The sequence below is a fragment of the Mugil cephalus genome, chromosome 9 (assembly GCF_022458985.1).
Source record: "Mugil cephalus isolate CIBA_MC_2020 chromosome 9, CIBA_Mcephalus_1.1, whole genome shotgun sequence".
Taxonomy (NCBI): domain Eukaryota; kingdom Metazoa; phylum Chordata; class Actinopteri; order Mugiliformes; family Mugilidae; genus Mugil; species Mugil cephalus.
The window spans coordinates 14,537,599-14,555,713 of record NC_061778.1 but is presented as its reverse complement, the minus strand read 5'-3'; the positions used below and the strand labels follow the sequence as shown (position 1 = coordinate 14,555,713).

The window sequence follows — 18,115 nt, the reverse complement described above, 5'->3', positions numbered from 1 at the left end:
ATAAACTCTGCATTACAGTACTTAGGTATTTTTTTCTAAACCATGAACTAACATAGGTATCCTCATGTTTAGTTTGATTTATTGCACAAAAGCGATTTATCTGTAAGTCCAAATTCTTTGTGAGACATTATAAATGCTGGCTTGTAGTCAGAGCTTATTGTAATCAACTCATGAACATCGGCTAGCTACTGGGAATGATGGAGATCAAGTCCAGTTTGTAGGTAGAAAACAACCTATAGAGGAGAGTGTTTTTCCTTAAAATATGATAATTCTGGAGTTTTTGGTTTGCAGCATCCAGCAAAATGTGCTGACACTTGGTGGGAAGCCATTCAAACCTGGTCAAACCATATGCACACCATCCTGATTAATCAGATTAGCTGTAAAATGCTTTCGAGTCTCTTGATATTTAACCACAGTCTTTCTCATTTGTTGGAAAATGTTCAACGTTAGAGAACCATATTTTTAAGTTTATGAATTTGCATTGTAAATTATGTGTTTTCTGTAGCTTTCATTTTGTTCCTTTTTTACACTAAAACATTTCACTTCTTTCAAATTGTTCTGTAAAGATTTCTTTACAGATTTCTTTCTTTCGTATAATTCAGTTCTTTGCATCTTTGTGACCAGTACAATACACAGCTGTGTATCTGATATAGTTTGATAGTGTTTTTCTTTATACAACTGCCTGTTCCCTTTTGATTGCAGATATTTTTTATAGACATACTTGTTCGTAGAACTCATTGACGATCCCTTCTGTCCATTGCAGATGCAGCTCCTTACACTTCAGCGGCCCATTGACATCAGCTAGCTTGATGCACATCTGACACACCAGCAATCGATCGTTCTCATTGCTCCAATCGATTCCAGTCACTCCTTCATCGCCCACCTGGGGAGAGGTTGGTACGGTATTCTATTTGTATTTTTTATTTTTTTTTAAATGATACGTTTTAAGAAAGAATTCTCAACAAACCAGTTGTTAACACGAGTCTTGGACAATGTGGAGATAAAAGGCAGAACAAAATATTTAAGTGAGGAGAGTGGTGACACAGCAGTAATTACCTTTGCATTAAACTCTGCAAGGAAGTCAAAGTGCTTCTTCAGATCAGTGGCCAGGATAGCTTCAATGACTAGGAAGCGGAAGCGCTTGAACTCGACGTGTTCAAGGTTCACAAGGAAGTTATATTCGGGTCGAGACATGAAGAGGTTCCAAGCTGAAGCTGCATGATGGTTTTCTAAGACTGATCGATCGTTGTATAGGAGAGCCTAGAGTGGAGGAGGGTATGATGAGATTAGCATCAAATATATAATTCAGGTAGCTTTTGGGAAATGGTGCCCTTCCTTTGATCTGATTCTTTAGTTTTCCTATAATGCTGCCTTCTATCAAAATGTATTAACTATGAACTTCTCCATGTTTGAGCATATTTTGCGAGAGCTGGCTTATCTGTCCTGATAACTTTAAGATCTTGGGTCTTTGGATCTAAGGTCTTGGCCTACTAATGCATATGAGGTAGAATTCAGAATTAAGTTCATCGCAAATTATTCACTACAGTCATTGCGCTCCTATATTTGAGCTTGATGTTTTCTTGCAGTCTGTACGAGTCGGTTGAAGATGTCCTTGTTTGTATTTGAACCTATAGTTTAAACCTTAACAGTCACAACAGTCATTTACCTGTGGCGCACTGGTAGCTACTAGAAAGGCATTGGTCCTCCCGGGGTGGTCATAGTCGTGCATGGCAGCAGCTACATACAGGGCCATGAGCTCCAGGCCAGGGATGAGCCGAGCCAGGGAGCTGTAGCCTTCCTCCAGCACCAAGTTCATCTTGGACTCCAGGTAGCCCGTGGCACCAGGCGTAATGCCGTTCTCCGAGTCTGTGGATAAAAAGAAAGACCGAAAACGTCATCAGTGACTCAGGCCTGAGCTCTTTATTAAGATGAAAACTATTAGAGGATTGTATTCAAGTTTGATCTGTGAACATTTTCACTCACTTCAGTCAATCTCCAGTATCTCGCCACAGAAAAAAACAATAATAACTAAGAAGGGAACTATACTATAGTAGTTTGCAATCACACTGTGTTTATGACACTGCTAAAATATGTAAGAGAGTGAATATATTTTAGACGAAGGAGAGATATTTACTGAAGGCCCATTAGTATCTGCAAAATGGTGAAATATGCATAAATAGAATTGAATTGCATAATTGTCCTATCAGGTAATGGTGCACAAATAGAATTGGACATTTTTGCTACTGTTGGCATTTGAATTGAAGATTGAAACATGACAGCGAGACAAAAAATAGAAACTGGCTGATGAAGCTGGACGACAAAATATGGGAAAGAGGGAACCACATGATAAGAAGGTACTGGGTCTTTTATTTCTAAAGTTTTAGAAAAGGTTGTTGCCAATCAATTGTGTGACCATTTAAATAGGAATGGTTTGAAGAATTTCATCAAACACTATTGATCACAGTATTTTACTACAGAAACATGTGATCACGATTACAGGAACTGCATTAGACTGGTTTCAATCATATCTGTCAGAAAGATTCCAGTTTGTCCATGTAAACAATGATTCTTCTATATTTGACAAAGTAATCTATGGAGTTCCTCAGGGTTCTGTGCTAGGACCAATGTTATTCACATTATACATGCTTCCCTTAGGCAATATTATTAGAAAGCATGGCATAAACTTCCATCGCTACGCAGATGATACCCAGCTATATTCATCCATATGAAATTAATCAGCTGGTTAAAGTCCACGCATTCCTTAAAGACAGGCTTGGATGTAATTTTGGATGTAATTTTCTACTTTTAAACTCAGACAAACAGAAGTCATTGTATTTGGCCCTGAACATGGCTGAGATTCATTATCTTATCACCAGGTTTCTGTGGCCTCCAGTACTACTGTGAAAAACCTTGGTGTTATATTTGACCAGGATATGTCCTTTAATTCTCACATAAAGCAGGTGACCAGGACTGCTTTCTTTCACCTTCGTAATATTATCAAAATTAGGACCATCCTTTCTCAGAGTGATGTGGAAAAAGTAGTTCATACATTTGTGTCTTCCAGGCTGTTATTGTAATTCATTACTGTCTGGCTGACCAAATAGCTCTTTAAAAGCTCTTCAATTGATTCAAAATGCTGCGGCAAGAGCACTGACAGGGCTTAGAGAGAGATCACATTACTCCAGTTTTAGGTTCTCTTCATTGGCTCCCTTTAAAATCTAGAACTGAATTAAATTGAATCCTCCTCCTTACATACAAGGCGCCGAAAAGCCTAGCTCCATCAGAACGGAAAGACCTCATAGTACCATATTGTCCCGACAGATCACTTCGATCTCAAAGTTCAGGTCTACTTGTGGTTCCTAGACTTTCTAAAAGTAGGATGGGGGGTATAGCCTTCAGCTATCAGGCTCCTCTCCTGTTAAACCAGCTACCAGTTTGGGTTCAGGGGGCAGACACCGTCTCTACTTTTAAGGCCTGACTTAGGACTTACCTTTTTGACAAAACTTATAATTGGGGCTGGTTATAGTTAGTTATTCCCTTAGTTATGCTGCAGTAGGCCTAGGCCGCTGGGGGACGATGCACAGAGGACATGTCCTCTACTTTCTCTTCTCTGGCACCAAGCTCCTGGCCTCTAATTTCTTTTCTATTACTATTATTTGACTTGAATAAAAGGTGCGTGTACCAGTGTGTATTCCGTTCTCGGTCAGAGTGGGCAGCCCTGGCACAGGCTGAGTGGTGAGGTACCAGACAGCATGCAGTACATCAGTGGCATGGATTCGGTTGTGATCTGGGGAGAGCAACATAAAATTCACAGCTGTATGGGCTATAGTGGTAAAAGTCTCATCACCTCCTGGTGCCACAATGCAAGCACTCACTGTCCTTTTTGTAAAATATGCAAAACTGGCGGGTGTCTACGAGGATAACTAGTGCATATTTGAAAGAGGTTAATAAGAGTCTTATCATTTTGAAAATGATACGTTAGACAGTGCAGCACAACATGTAAAATCTACATGATGCATAATATCACCACACTGATACTGTCAGGGTCAGGCTTGTGGGCGTATTTTAAGAATTCTTCTACAACAATATATCATTACACATTATATTGTATAACTGTGTTGAAGCACACAGGGGGGAAAAAATAATAACGTTACCATGTGAAGTTGCTCTGAAACGTATTTAAAGTCTCATGTTATCAGTGACGTATAAGAGCTTAAAGTCAAAAAATAAAATACAAGGTCTTGCTGCTGGCCAGTTCACAATGTCAACACATAAATCTAAAACAGAGTCACAAAGAAATGCCTGTGTACACAACATAGACACAGACACACAGAATGTCCTAGTGAAAACAAGTGTCCTAATGTAACAGTCGTGCTCTAAATCCCCCTTCAGTGTTTTATTAGAATGCATTCATTTTCACCAGTGTATCTAATGAACCGGCGGGTTAATGCATACTCATCGTGTGCTCTTAAATTATTAAGATTCCTGAAAACGGTACATGCCACAAACCTGTGAGGCAGGAAGAACGCATTCCACTAAAAATTGATTTATTTTCCGAGCAATACATCCACCTAGTGGCCGCTGAAGGTAACACCAGCTCTAAACGTTTCATTTGTTTAAGTAACTGGACCTTCTACTCACAAGGTATATCCCTGTACCCATTCTCCAAAGCATGGAAGTAGTTCATAAACTCCTGTACAGGGATCCTGAAGGTCTCAAACAGACCTGTGTCCTCAAAGAGCCTGTAAGAAACCTGAGGAACAAAAACGTAATCACTTCTGAGGTTTAGAAATATCTATTAAGAATGATAAAAAATATCCAACCTAAATTAAATACTTTTAACACTAAACATTTGCATGTTGCATTCAGTGGCTACATTTATGATCATACTGCTTATTTAGTCAACCCTGCTGTGATGAGGTAAGCTTAGAGGCCTTTCAATAAATGATTTTAGATTAAAAAAAGCACAAAAAATCACCCACTACCCACTTTTGACAGCTAATGTCACAATCTCTGAGCTCCAGACTGCATATATTTTATATTTTACTCTGCACATACTTTACTTGTGGGCAGGTCTGTCAATATGGGATCTTATTAGCGAAATCAGTATTGGTGTGTTTTCATGAAATCACACAGGGTGCAGTAGCCCCTCGCAAATTACCTGGCTCAGGATGCAGCCTGTCTTGCTGTTTATTTTCTCCACAAGTGTAAAAATGGGAAAGTTCCAGTTGTTGAGTTCACTCATCAGAGGCTCCAGTCCTGGCATTACCGGAGAGTCAGGAGCCAAGATTGGCCTGTCCTGTCAGGTAATGGTGAGCATTCACAGGAAAGGTCAGAAAGAGGCAGAGAAACACTTGCAGGTGTAATAAAGACACTTTTAATAACTTTTTATCAGGTGTAGATACTCACCTGCATTTTCAAAAAGTATTTATTGTGTAACATGCATTATAGCGGCACAGTGACACAGTAATGGAGGTTTTTTTTTAAAAAAAAATCCAGCCTAATTCTTAGTAGATGTGGATTTTGATCAATTCAGGACATAATCTTCGCTGCCTGTCTGACTTCCTACCTCTGGCGATGTCAGGAGCGGGTGAAGAATGATGCCCTCTGGTGGATGCTCCCTGCCACCTTCCCTTGCTTCGGACGGCTTCTTGCCCCCTTCTCCCTCCTCTTCATTCTGTGCAAAGTCGCTGCTGTCACTGTGGTTGGTCTCATAGGTGCTGTCGTAGGTGCTGTCATAGTCTGATGACGCTACTGCCCGCTCATCTGGGGAGACATCGCACATGCTCGATGTATGCCAGACCAACCAGAAACAATACTAAAAGTCATAGTGAGGGATGTACAGAGCTCCCTTCTTCCTCATAAATTCATTTTATCTGTGAACTAGTGAGTTGGAAGACATGTTATTTAATCTTGCCGAGCAGACGCTGAAACACTGGGCTGTTTACCTGGATGGGGTACTCTGTCTCCTTTATCAACAGATTCTGCCCCGTGGTTGAGTCGACTGCTGTACGGCCTCCCACAGCTGGCAGAATGAAAGCAGAGAGACACTAAAACATTCAGATGACACATACCAGTCCATCCTGATCGTTCTCTTTCATCTGATTACTTAGGCAGCTCCTTTCTTCTCCAATAAACTAACAAAGCGTTTCACTTCCCTCAGCTGGTGAACCCTCACGCGCAATTCAATCCTAAATGGAAGCTCTCCGTTATTAAATTAGCTCATATAAGACAACAGCTAAGTTATGGTGCGTTACCTGCCACAGAGTGACGGAGGCCGCCAGTGAGTGGTGATGGTGGTGGAGCTCGGGGCGCTCTGGCTGTGAGTTAAGGCTCTGTGATGGCTCTTGGGGGGCGCAGGCCCAGGTGTCCTCTCTGTTAGCGGGCCGGCCAGCTCTGGAAGCTGCACTGAACACGTCTTTATCGTCGGGCTGGAGACGGGAGTGCCCTGGACGGGAGGAGATGGGCACGGAGAGCCCAGAGGTGATATGTTGGAGGGAGGGAAACCTTAAAAAAAAAAAGAAAAAAAAAAGATTTATTAAATTTTAAAACACAGATTCTAAAACCTGCTCTCCCAGCCTACACAATGTGTGCATTATTTCGACTCGTGAACACACACCTGGTCTTCCCAGTGGTTTGCCGTAGAGGTGGTTGGAAGTGACAGAGGTGGCGTAGGAGGCAGACATGGAGCGACTCTTTGAGATGGTCATCATCACCGAGTTGTTCCACGCTTCACCGCTTAAATGAAGGAAAACAAAGTCAGGTAAAGGTAATCCGACGGTTATCCTAAGACCTGAGCGCGAGGCCGTACCTGTCTGTGGTGTGTTTGATGCTGGCTGAGCGGTCCCTGCGTACAGGGCCCGGCTCGATGGTGGGCAGCCCTGTAGCTGAGGTGGTCGTGGTCCACGTTGAAGAAATTCTCCTCAGCAGTCCCGGTGGCAGGCTCCGTCTGAGACGCTGCGAGTCAAACACGGAGATATGTTTACACACTCACAGCAGGTTCATGTAGAAGAAAAATGCTAACCACTGGCCTATTTTAGGGGGGGTGGAAACCTCCCTAAAATATTCTTAAGCTCCCCTAAATAATTTGGCTGGGTTACAAAAAAAAGTGCCGATAAATTCAATGTAAAGTGGCCAGAATATGAGTTTAAATAAATAATTTTATAAATAATTGTATTTATTGTATGTATTGTGTTTCCCTTCACTTCACAGTGTGAGGTAGAGCGAGCCCCCTTCAGTGCATCGTTATCCAGTCCATTCCACTTGTTCATATAGAGTGCACCCACATCACTGAACACACACCTGGTCTTCCCACCGGTTTGCTGTAGAGGTGGTAGCAAACAGTTATTGTGTGCGAAATTGTGTGCGAAAGTCCTGGCATTAGCCGCTATGTTGATCAGTTATCGTTGCTGTTGGAACTTGCATTTGTTGTTGTAACGTGAACGATTGAAATAATGATAATAAATGAAAAAATTTATTTTTTTTAGCTGTTTGTGAAGTTTTGTGCTCACGTGCTACGTTCGCTTCCATCCCGTGCATTTCCTGGGGGCTAAGCCTCCCCTGTAATTAAAGCCCAGTGACGCCCCTGATGCTATAATAGATTGTGTGTCTGTGTTAGGCTTTGGTAATGGGAAATCCTGCATTATCATTTTTTTTTGGATCGTATTTTCACATACGCATTGTTTGAAAAAAAAAAAGTGCAGACTATTGTCTAAATGACATAAACACTATGTGGTTAGCTGATCACTTGTACCATTTCATTTTGAAGATCACTGCGTCAGGCAGATTTTAATGAACTTCAATGAGTTGTGTGGATCTTTGACTGGTGAGCATCTATTTTGCCTTTCACTGAATTTTTATTTTCCTTAAGTCGTATACTGAGCTAACCACAATGTAGTACCTTCATGCTACGACTAACTCTGTGACGCCTTTCTGGAAAAATGGCGAATTTAAAGTTATTTGATTGTAACTTAAATGAGCAGTCAGTATAAATACTTCCTTGTCTCCTGGGCCGATTTGCTGATTAGATTAATGATGTGCAGTCCTAATCAGATCATGTTTGTGCTCTCAGTAATGAGCTGTTTGATCTCACCTGAGCATCACATGTGCTCTGATTGACACCCCGAGGTGTACGCTGCTATTATTCACTCAACACCCACACAGTCCTAAGTGACCTCATTAACATTTCTTGTTTCTCGATAAACTCTGATTCCCGAGAACCAGTCTCATTTACCCAGCAGGACTTTTTAAAACAAGATTCTCCATCACAGTTGATATTATTTCTATACTTTTTTTTGTTTTTACTTTTATCCTACACTTTCTAACTTTGTCTATGAGCTACAGCTTATAAAGTCTAGCGGTGTCTCATCCTCTGATCATATCAGTTTAAAATAACTAACAGTCGGGAGTAATCCAAAACGACGGACAACACTTATGAAAAGACTCTTTTATGACTTTCTACAGAGCAACAGTGCATCGTTTTCTCCACCACCAAATCAAGAAAAGGAATTAAACCCGGCCTGAAATGTTTCTTTCAGCCCATTCCTGTTTGTTTAAAAGCCCATGGGGGACATAATGTTACGTAACAGAGGAGTCATGCTTGTTTACCTCGTGTTGTCAATTAACAAAAGTGTTGGGGATTCAGTTGGGGATTCAATTGTCAGTTTGTATTTTCATACTGTCAGGTGCATATGTCTGAAAGCGACATGCAAGCGCACGTGCGCATTGGAATATAGAGGGCAGCAGAGGATCACATTTTGTGTACTTGCCATTTCTGCAGTGAAGGAAATCTAATCAAATATCTCTAATAGGGTGTGAAAGAATGACAGAGGAGAAGTGTAAAATAGACCTGAGAGGTTTGGAGAGAAACAAGGTTTAGCGATAAGCTGGTAACTGTGAATACTGTGTGGTATCGTCATTTAAAGTTTTGAAATGTATCCACGATGCATGTATGCATCTTTTTTTATGTACCTGTATTTCAGCTCAGTTCATAATGATGTCTTAGAGCACTGTGTTACATTTGGTGAATTGTAGTAAGTGGTGATGTTAAGAGAGGCCTGTGCAGAAAATCACCCTGAACTTAAAGCCAAACACTAGGCGAAGACAAGTAAAAGCCCCATGCATGATGTACCGCTGACAGAAAGTACAAGCAAAAGTTACAAAGTGTCCCCAGGCTTTTAACAGAAAGCTAGACTTTTGCTGTCCCGTTTATGCAAAGTCAAACCTTGGCGAGAAACGGCCCCTCGCCGACATCACTGATTACCTTTATGTAACGGCTATTTCTGGTCCTCCGTCCAGAGCCGTACGACGGGGGCAGCGCGAGTGAGCTGAATCACCAACTTCACCCACTACCACATGCAGACTCACAGATCCCCAATGAGCTAAAATGAGGCGGCATCTCATTGAGTTACACTACGGGGCTCGGGCGTTTGAGTGCGCTCAGGCGGTGTTAAAGCTGCTAGTCACTTTCCTGGTAGGCTATCCTGCATTGCATCACACGCTTTATTTAGTTTCCTTGCCGTCTTAAGTGCCTGCATACATTTTGAAGCACGGGGCCTTGTAAAACATTAAAAAGACTCCATGGAAGCTTTTGCGTCATTGTTTGCTACATTAGGGGCCCGCGCTGTGCCAGCAGTGAGGGAAGAGATGTGGGGGAGGGGGTTATTCAGGAAGGAGGTGCACGTGTGTGCGGGCATTGCCCTGCACTGTACAAAACTAAAACGCAACATTGATACTTCTGATGCATTCATTGCACATGCAGTGGAAAAAAGTTGTTAATCACATTAAATGTGAACACAAATATGTATATATTGCTTGTTAATGTGGAATGGGAAGCTGTTGAAAAGAAAAAGGCAACAGATTTCACATTTCGACGTCTCTCTGTGGCTCCAGAAGTCTGACAAATCCCATCAGTATTAAATTTCATTGTAAAAATTAGGGTAAATTCCAAGTTATACACATTTTCCATCTAATCTTTTGACTTGCCGTGTGTCCTCTTAGATGTTTCTTTGCATTTTCTGATATTACCGAAAAACACCAAAGACACGAAACACGAGGGAAACTACTTGAGAGAGACAAACATCAACCTTAGGTATGGCCAGCCTCTCCGCTTTATCGGGCCCGTCCTCCGAGTCAGAGCAGGTGTGTGTGTCCGCAGGGATGCGAGGCCGGTGGAGTGGCTGGAGGCTGATCTGGGTGCTGAGGAGGTTGCTGACAGCCTTCAGGGAGCTGCAGGTGTTAGGGGGCAGCGAGGGGTCTGCCAGCAGGTCTGAGATCAAACCGTGGGCTTCGCCCATCACCGCAATGTCCACTATCACACTGGTGCCCGAAGACTAGAAGACAAGATGAGAGGGAAAGGTGTGGGAATGAGATAAAGCGTTTTTGGTCACGTTTTCTTGTTTAACACAAACATAATGTGGGATCAGGTATCATTCTAATGCACACAGCTTCTTTACATGAGAGAGAAGGAGAACTTTTATGTCTGTGTATCAGAGACAACTGTACATCTATTGTGTGAGCTCGTCTTTGTATTAAATTACACATTTTGCAACAACAGGCAGTGCAACATTATCGTAATGCATGGTGACGGCAGTTTAGTAATGAACAACAACATTACTAAACATATCTTGATCATAAAAACAACAAGGACATCCAGCAATATCCATACAAAGAACGACATGCCACCCCTCCCGCCCCACCTCGCCCCCTCCTGCCTAAATTTAGCTGCTACCGAATCGACATATCGACTGATAAGCCCCGAAGGCTCATCTGTGTCAAAGGTCAACCATGTGTGGATTCAGTAATGGATTTCACCGTTAATGTCAACATGTGCTAATCAGCTCCTCTTTAGCTCCGGAATCAATTTCCCTGCACTCCCAAAACGCATGTACATGAACACACATGCTAACAATATGCAATGCATGCAAATTTTATAGGGTCTGATGACAGCTGAGTCTGTACATGGGAAAAGAACATTATGAAGACGAGTCACACCATGCAAAAATACCAAATTTAAATCAGTTTTAAGAGTAAATAAATAGTCAGAGCAACTTTTAAAAATGACTAAAGCATTTCCAAGCATTTCCCTTTTCTCCAGCTCGCCATTTATTTGCGATCTGTTGTTACGATAATACCACTGATCATAAGATTAATGACGACGCCAGTGAGAAGCACACTTGCACCCCGGGCTGGTCATAGTAGACTAGACACTAAATGACTATTAAACTATAATTAGAGGTGCATTAACTCCTAAACCTTGTACAAAGTGCACTGGAACGGAATCATATTTACAAAAAGTACTTTGCTTTGTATAATTCCATGGAAACAGTGATCAAAAGACTTAATGTTTGCGGAGACCTGGAGCTGACTGATCTTTGTGAGACTTAACAGAGCCGTGTCTCTGTTAAACCCTAGAGGGTTTGTGTCATAAGTAACACACATTTCATTGTTTTATTTCATCGCCAGATTATTTTATTTATTTTTCTGTTTCAGACTTTTTTGTGTTTCATGTTTCTGATGCAGCAGTTTTTACTTTGAAGAAGAAAAGTCAAAGATGTTTGACAAAAATCTGAACGCTTAACTCTTTCTTCATTTTTTTTGTGTATTTAGAACAGTCGTGCTGGAAACTGTCTACTTGTCAATAGTAGCGCTGTCCGATAACCAGGACAAGAAAGTACAGAAACATGTCTATTTAAAGGTATTTGTTGGCTCTTTCACGCCTTTCATTTGATAGTACCAGTGAAGAGAGACAGGCAGTCATGAGGTGGAAGTGAACCTGAGCCACAGTAGTGAGGAATATAGTTTCAGTTTAATGCGCACAACACTATTTTACGTTCAAGAAAACAAGCAGCCGTCGAAGATCTCAATCATTTCAGTCACTTCTCTCGAAGTTACTTTTAAGTCAAAAACAATATTTCCATATTTGGCATCATCATTGTCTGAGCCTTAAATCTGTTCTGGATATTTTATTTTTATATTTATATCTCGTGTGGCGGCTGCTAAAAGTTTAGCTCTTGGTAGGAGGAGTTCTTGGATCTTGGATTGGACATTTTGAAACCAAGGAAGCCTCACATGTGGTGTATGCTTTTGTATTTTAGGACACGGTCAACATATTGCTTTAAACGTAAAATAATATCTTCTAGTGGAACATTAACCAAGCTTGAGAAACAAAAGCTGATCATCAAAGCGTGATGTTTTCCTCTCTCTCCGACTCCTCCTCTCCTCCTGCATCTTCCTCTGCCCCACTGTGCCAGCGCATGAAGCAAATGAGCTCACATGATCACTCCATCCATAAGCCCTTCGCTCTCCCATCTGCCTGTCCCCCCCCGAGGCTATACTAGGCTTGGCGACTGGCAGCAACCTCTGCTTCTGCCACTTCTCTTGTATCCCTGCCAAGCGTTTTCCCTTTCTAATTTCATCCGTGTGTTTCTGTGTGTTTCTGTGTGCGCAACCTGAGCTCGCGAGCCATTCCTACCTATTCAGCTTTTTTTCTTTTCATTCACGTGCGTAGGAACACATGGAAACCAGCTTGTGCTGAGACATGTCAGGTAGCAGGGGCAGAATACGTGTAAACAAAGTGACGGAGAATTCCCATCATTTGCTTCTTTAAAGAGACCTTACAACTCCTTCAGAACGGGGCGAGTAAATGCATCAAGCACATAGGAGGACAGTTTCCTGGAAGAGCATGTGTCCGTATGTGTGCGTGTGCAAGTGTGCATGTGTCACCTCAACCTGAACAAAACCCATTAGACCACTCCAGAGCTTTATGACATCCTGCTATTGTGACATTCACCTATTACCTGGCAGTAATGGACTCTGTTCAGCTAATGCCAGGGAGGCACCGAGATACTAGGAGCATGGATTTGTGTGTGTGTTTGTCCGTAAACGCCCGAACCACACACACACACACACACACACACATGGATTCGGGCATTCCAGCTGTTTTATGGCACTTTTTCTGTGTGATATTTAACTTCTAGCATTTTAATTCAGTGTTTTAAAAAAACAAACAAACAAACAAACAAAAAAAAAAACGAGCGTGAGCGCGCATTTGTGCGTGCATTCGGGTCCGGCAGCATCGGCGTTACAGAGCGCTGTTCTGGTAGAGGCCCAGCGGAGAGGCAAGTTGAGGGAGAAGGTTATTGATTCCTCCCAGCATACAGGCCCACAGGATACGGCAGGGGGAGTGATGGTCAATGAGTAAATCAACAGCGGACGCACGCAGATATGTGTGTACACACCCACACATATACACATACACACACACACACTCAAGCAGGCAGGCATGCATGTACCAGAACTGCCCCTTGGGATCAGTCTCCCAGGCTTTCAGGGTAATACAGTACATGCTGCACACAAAGAGAGATGGGCCGTAATCCCTTAACAAATGCAGTGCGCTGTAACAGAAGACAACGTGAAACACTGGCCTCCGATGATGCACGCAGATAAATAAAATAAGATCAAGGTCCTCCGACTAGAAATGCTGATTTGGATCAGGATGGGAAGATTTGGATGGTAAGAATAACAACAAAAATATGGGAATTATGAGTCACAAAAATGACAATGCAGTCCTGTCAGCGTGTCAACAAAATTGCTATAACTGAGCTATGGCTGGGATATTATCGTGGCCTGCCAGTACCAAACTGTAAATGATCTACGTTGCCACCGGAAATTTTACTGACGCATTTTAAAGTAAAATTATCCACTGATAATTTGTCCATGACCGATAACCTGAAGAGGAATTTACTTGAAGAAAGTCCTTGAATTTAAAAAAAACAAATACAAAAAAAACAACGCTTTAAAAATTTCACTTGCTCTAAAAGCGGTTCCACGTTTTTTGTTTTTTTCCTTCCTGCGATTATTTTTCCTCCAGTTTCCCATATCTGCTGTTTCCCACTATCTCGGTTTTCCCTCTATAGACCCCCCGCCCCGCCCCATCCCCTGCCCTCTCCTGAGAGACAGTTAGGAAACATGTAGGCAGATCGGGCATAAAGGCAGATGGTGAGAGCAGAGAGAGACAAAGAGAAAAAGAGTGATAGAGCGAGAGAAAGAAAGAGAGTGACAGACACGAAGATAGAGAGAGAAAGAGCGAGAGAGAGAGAGAGAGGGGAGTCGAGTCCATGGGCAGGCCGTGGCCAGTCAAGTGAAAAAGAGAACAGCTCACTCTAGCAGACCAGCTGAGCTCCCCCACAGTCAAATCTACGGCAACTGTAAATACAGCACTAGAGTGGAGGGCCGTGTATTGTTTCTGTACTGTTACATCAATCGCACAGAAATGTATCAAATATGTAGAAAGCCTTTACGCCACAAATCTGAAGCAGTTCTAGCCAGTAAAGCATGCCAGAGGGGGGGGGGTACGTTTATGCTCTTGATACAATTTCAGAATCGCAGAGCCGGAGCACCTCACGGTTAATCCTCTAAAGTCTTATGAATGGATTTGTTTATGAGGACTGGCAAAGACCGTATTCTGAGAGTTTCATTGAAGTGGTCAGGAGATAAAATTTGTCTGGAACTTTCATTCCGCTGCAAATGCAACTTTATCTCGTTTTAACAATGGGGAACAGCGACGCTAACACAAAATCAATAGATATCGATTGCTTGAGGTAAGATACAGAAACTGTGCGAACCGGGAGATAACGTATATATATTTAACGTGCAGCTAACACCTTAAGACATGCTCCTCAACAAAAAGTAAAGAACAATAGTGACGCTGCCGAATCTCTTGACACTGGCTTCACTCCCCTACTAATGAACACCAGCCTCTCACATACGTAATTGACCTAAAAACTAGGCTGTATCAAGAAGCTTAATTTAGACATTGCTTCGAGTTGTCCTATTTAAACCACCTCATCATTACTGACTAAATAGCTTGCACACATGTGCACGCACGCACAAAGCGCTTGTACATGCAGGAAACGCAACGGCATATTACCTAGACTGAACTGAACTCATACTGAACCTGTTTATGGAGATGTGCATTGTCCTGGTGCCGTCCCATGGTGCTGGCCGAGTGCCTCCTCTGCATCATTTGTGTTCAGTTTTTTTTTGTAACACAGCCACTCAGTCGTGATGTTGCTATCTAGATTCCTGCAGACGCGGGCAAGCTTTATGCTCGCTTTCCTTCCTTTAACCTGTGCTCAAATGTCAGATTAAGCCACTCATGAGAGTCTCAATCCAACGCAGCTGACATTTCAATAATGTAGCACCAAAACTCTTCCTCTCTCCTCTCTCCTCTCTCCTCTCCACTCTCATCTGCTCGCTGCCTCATGAACCTCCCTCGGTCCTCTCACCCGCCCCTGCCTCTTGCATCTGCCAATTGCAAATGTGCACTGGTAGTTCAGGGATGAGAGGACCTGCAGTAAGAAGAAATCAGTTTTTATTGAAAATACCTGGTTGCCAGGATACTTCGGGACAAAGATCAAAGTGACTCATCTGTGAACCATAAAATAGTTGTTCGGGGCTCAGTTGGCCACAGTTACACTACGCCTACTACTTGTCAAGTGTTTCCTGTGATAGCAGGTGATGCATGACAACCAAGCAGTGAGTAGTGTGTATTATCAGAAAAGCCCTTTCTGCATCAGGAAACCGAGGTACATATTGATTCATTAAAAGTATGTTAAGACGGTGGGGTTGTTGCTGTCTGAAGTTGGAGCTGCAAGGTTGAAACAAGTCCGAAGAGAAATAAGTATAAAATACTGTATGATAAATAAAACAAGTGGCGAGACAAGTCGCTGACACCTGTAATTTATCACTTATTTTTTCCTCATTTGAATGACATTTTAAATGTTTCATTCTTAGCTAACGATCTGTACTCATGTTTCCTTGCATGTTTAGAAAAATTAAAACAATTTGCCTCATCCAAAAGGGTGAAGCAGTGTGACCACTAGAGCAAGGAGCATCTTGGGTTTCAGCACGCCGATAACAATTAAACCTAATTACCCTGTGGACTGTGGAAAAAGAGAGTCACCAGTTTTTCTCTGCTATGTAAAAATTGGTCCATCATGTAGTTTATATCTTGTTTTGCAGTCTTAATCCTTCCTGAATGTTGCCATGCTTCCTTACATCAGGGCACTCTTGTTTATTTATCACATCACGCACTATATGTCCCTTTACAAAATTATATGTAAATGTTTGAGAACCAGATACAACCCACATGTTACACCATATATGTTTAGAATAAATTGATTGTTTTTTTTTTTTGATTTTTTTTTTTTTTTTTTTTTTGATTTAATTGATTTTCAGATTCAGATGAAGTCAAGTTTTTTTGTTTACAACACTTTAGTCTGCTACCAGTCCCACAAAAGTTACCACGACCAGTAAAATATATTATAGGGACTAAATAAAGTGCATACGTTCACGCTTGCAGTTTATTGAAATGCGAGTGGATAAAGTAGGTGAGAGTTAAAACGGTAAAGCATGGGACAATCAGCATGAGCTAAACCACAAACTTAATGATGCCAGCCAAACAAATTTCTGCTTCCAGACATTTAGGTATTTGGCCAATCTTAAAATGAGAAGATGAAGTTATGTCAAACACACACACGTTTCCCGCCCTTTCCCCCAGGGCTCCACTGACCTGAGATCTGCTCAGCACTCTCTTGTAGTCCCATTCTGGCTGGCCCATAATCTGGAGAAAGAAGCACACAAACAGAAGCTACCGTCAGAGATCTGTTCACTCCGTGACATAATACAGTGCTATCAGAGCAAAGAACCTCGTCTCCTCTTCTTCTCCTTCTTCTGCTGTCCCTCCTTTACTCTACCCCTCCTCCATCCCTCTCTCCATCAACCCATCTAAAAATAAAACAAGAGCAGGCACTGCTGATGAAGAGAAAGAAAAGGACAGATCATCCTTAATGCTGGAGGGCTGATCTACATACGACTCTCCTCACCCTCCACTGCCCTCTGTCTCTGCCCTGTCGTTTTCTTCGATAAGAGAAAAACGTGATTCAGTGTTGCGCACCAATTTTCAAGTGGCTTTTACTAAACGTGAATGAGATCTCTGTAGTGACCAAACGAAGATGAACGCGATATCAAGAACCTTGGCTGAGAAAACTGACCAGTGAGGAGAGTGGATGATTCAAAGACAACTAGTGGCCCCAGATGGCAGCAAGAGGTAACTGTTTGAATATGGACCCTTGAAGACAGCACGGCAATGATGCAATGTGGCACAAGCACTATGAAGTGCGACTCCTTTGACCTACATTTCATGTTGCTAACAGCTGGTGTAGTGACGAGGAAGACCTAAAAATTTGAAGCCTATCTCAGGCTGAAAACAGAGGGAGAAAGCTTAGCATTTGGCACATTAATTTCTTCATGTGTTTAAATGATTTTATACTAGCAATGTGAAAGCATCTCAGGAAGTGTAGACAGGACCCTCTTCTCTGTTGCATTCCCATTTCTTTTGGGTGCCGATTTAAATCCCTTTGCGTGAATTATTTTTGCCTTACAGAGCCTGTGACCTTGTTAACGTTCTAAGCAGGTATTGTTTTTTTGTTTTAAACTGCTACACCATTGACAGTAAATAAACATAGAGGGACAGCTGCAACATACATGTGTTCATTTGAACAAGGACAAGGTAGAGTACACGGATATGCCATAACATTAAAACCACAGACTGGAGAAGTGAACAACACTGCCCATCTTGTGACAAAACAATGTTCTGCTGGGAAACACTTGAACTTGGCATCCGTGTGGATTTTACTTAGACATGTGTCACCCACCGCTACCAGAGCAGGCACCCCCACCCCTTAGCAATGACACTTCATGATGACGGCAGCCTGCAGAGCAGCATGATGCAGCCTGACACAGGCACACGTACAAAAATAAAAAATAAAACAGTTTAGGAATCACTCAAAAAGCATGAAAACTGACCTTCAAATTCCCTAGATCTGAAACTGATCAGGTATGTGGGATCTACTGGAACAAGCCAACCCATAGGACACAAAGTCCCCCACTAGAGGACGGTCCATGTCCATTCTCTGATGAGTCACAATTGTTTTGTGGGCACAAGGGGGACCTACACAATATTAGCAAAGTGGTCATAATGTTATGCCTGATCTGTGTATTTTGCATATAGCCTAGAAAGATTTAAAAGAGGAAATGGTTAAATGAAAAACCC

The 18,115-nt window shown here is 42.1% G+C and overlaps 1 protein-coding gene across 1 annotated transcript in view; it reads right to left on the bottom strand.

Annotated features, from left to right (window-relative positions):
* The window catches only part of LOC125013660 (cGMP-inhibited 3',5'-cyclic phosphodiesterase A-like), a 54,047-nt gene that overhangs the window by 11,548 nt on the left and 24,384 nt on the right, over positions 1-18,115 (bottom strand). The window contains exons 2-14 of the mRNA XM_047594517.1: positions 16,574-16,624; positions 10,086-10,331; positions 6,812-6,957; positions 6,620-6,738; positions 6,258-6,507; positions 5,949-6,025; positions 5,570-5,766; positions 5,162-5,299; positions 4,642-4,753; positions 3,683-3,787; positions 1,667-1,866; positions 1,057-1,260; positions 722-883 (exon numbers count right to left, since the gene is read on the bottom strand). Of these exons, the coding sequence (XP_047450473.1) occupies positions 722-883; positions 1,057-1,260; positions 1,667-1,866; positions 3,683-3,787; positions 4,642-4,753; positions 5,162-5,299; positions 5,570-5,766; positions 5,949-6,025; positions 6,258-6,507; positions 6,620-6,738; positions 6,812-6,957; positions 10,086-10,331; positions 16,574-16,624 (2,007 nt within the window). The remainder of the gene's footprint in view (positions 1-721; positions 884-1,056; positions 1,261-1,666; positions 1,867-3,682; positions 3,788-4,641; positions 4,754-5,161; positions 5,300-5,569; positions 5,767-5,948; positions 6,026-6,257; positions 6,508-6,619; positions 6,739-6,811; positions 6,958-10,085; positions 10,332-16,573; positions 16,625-18,115) is intronic.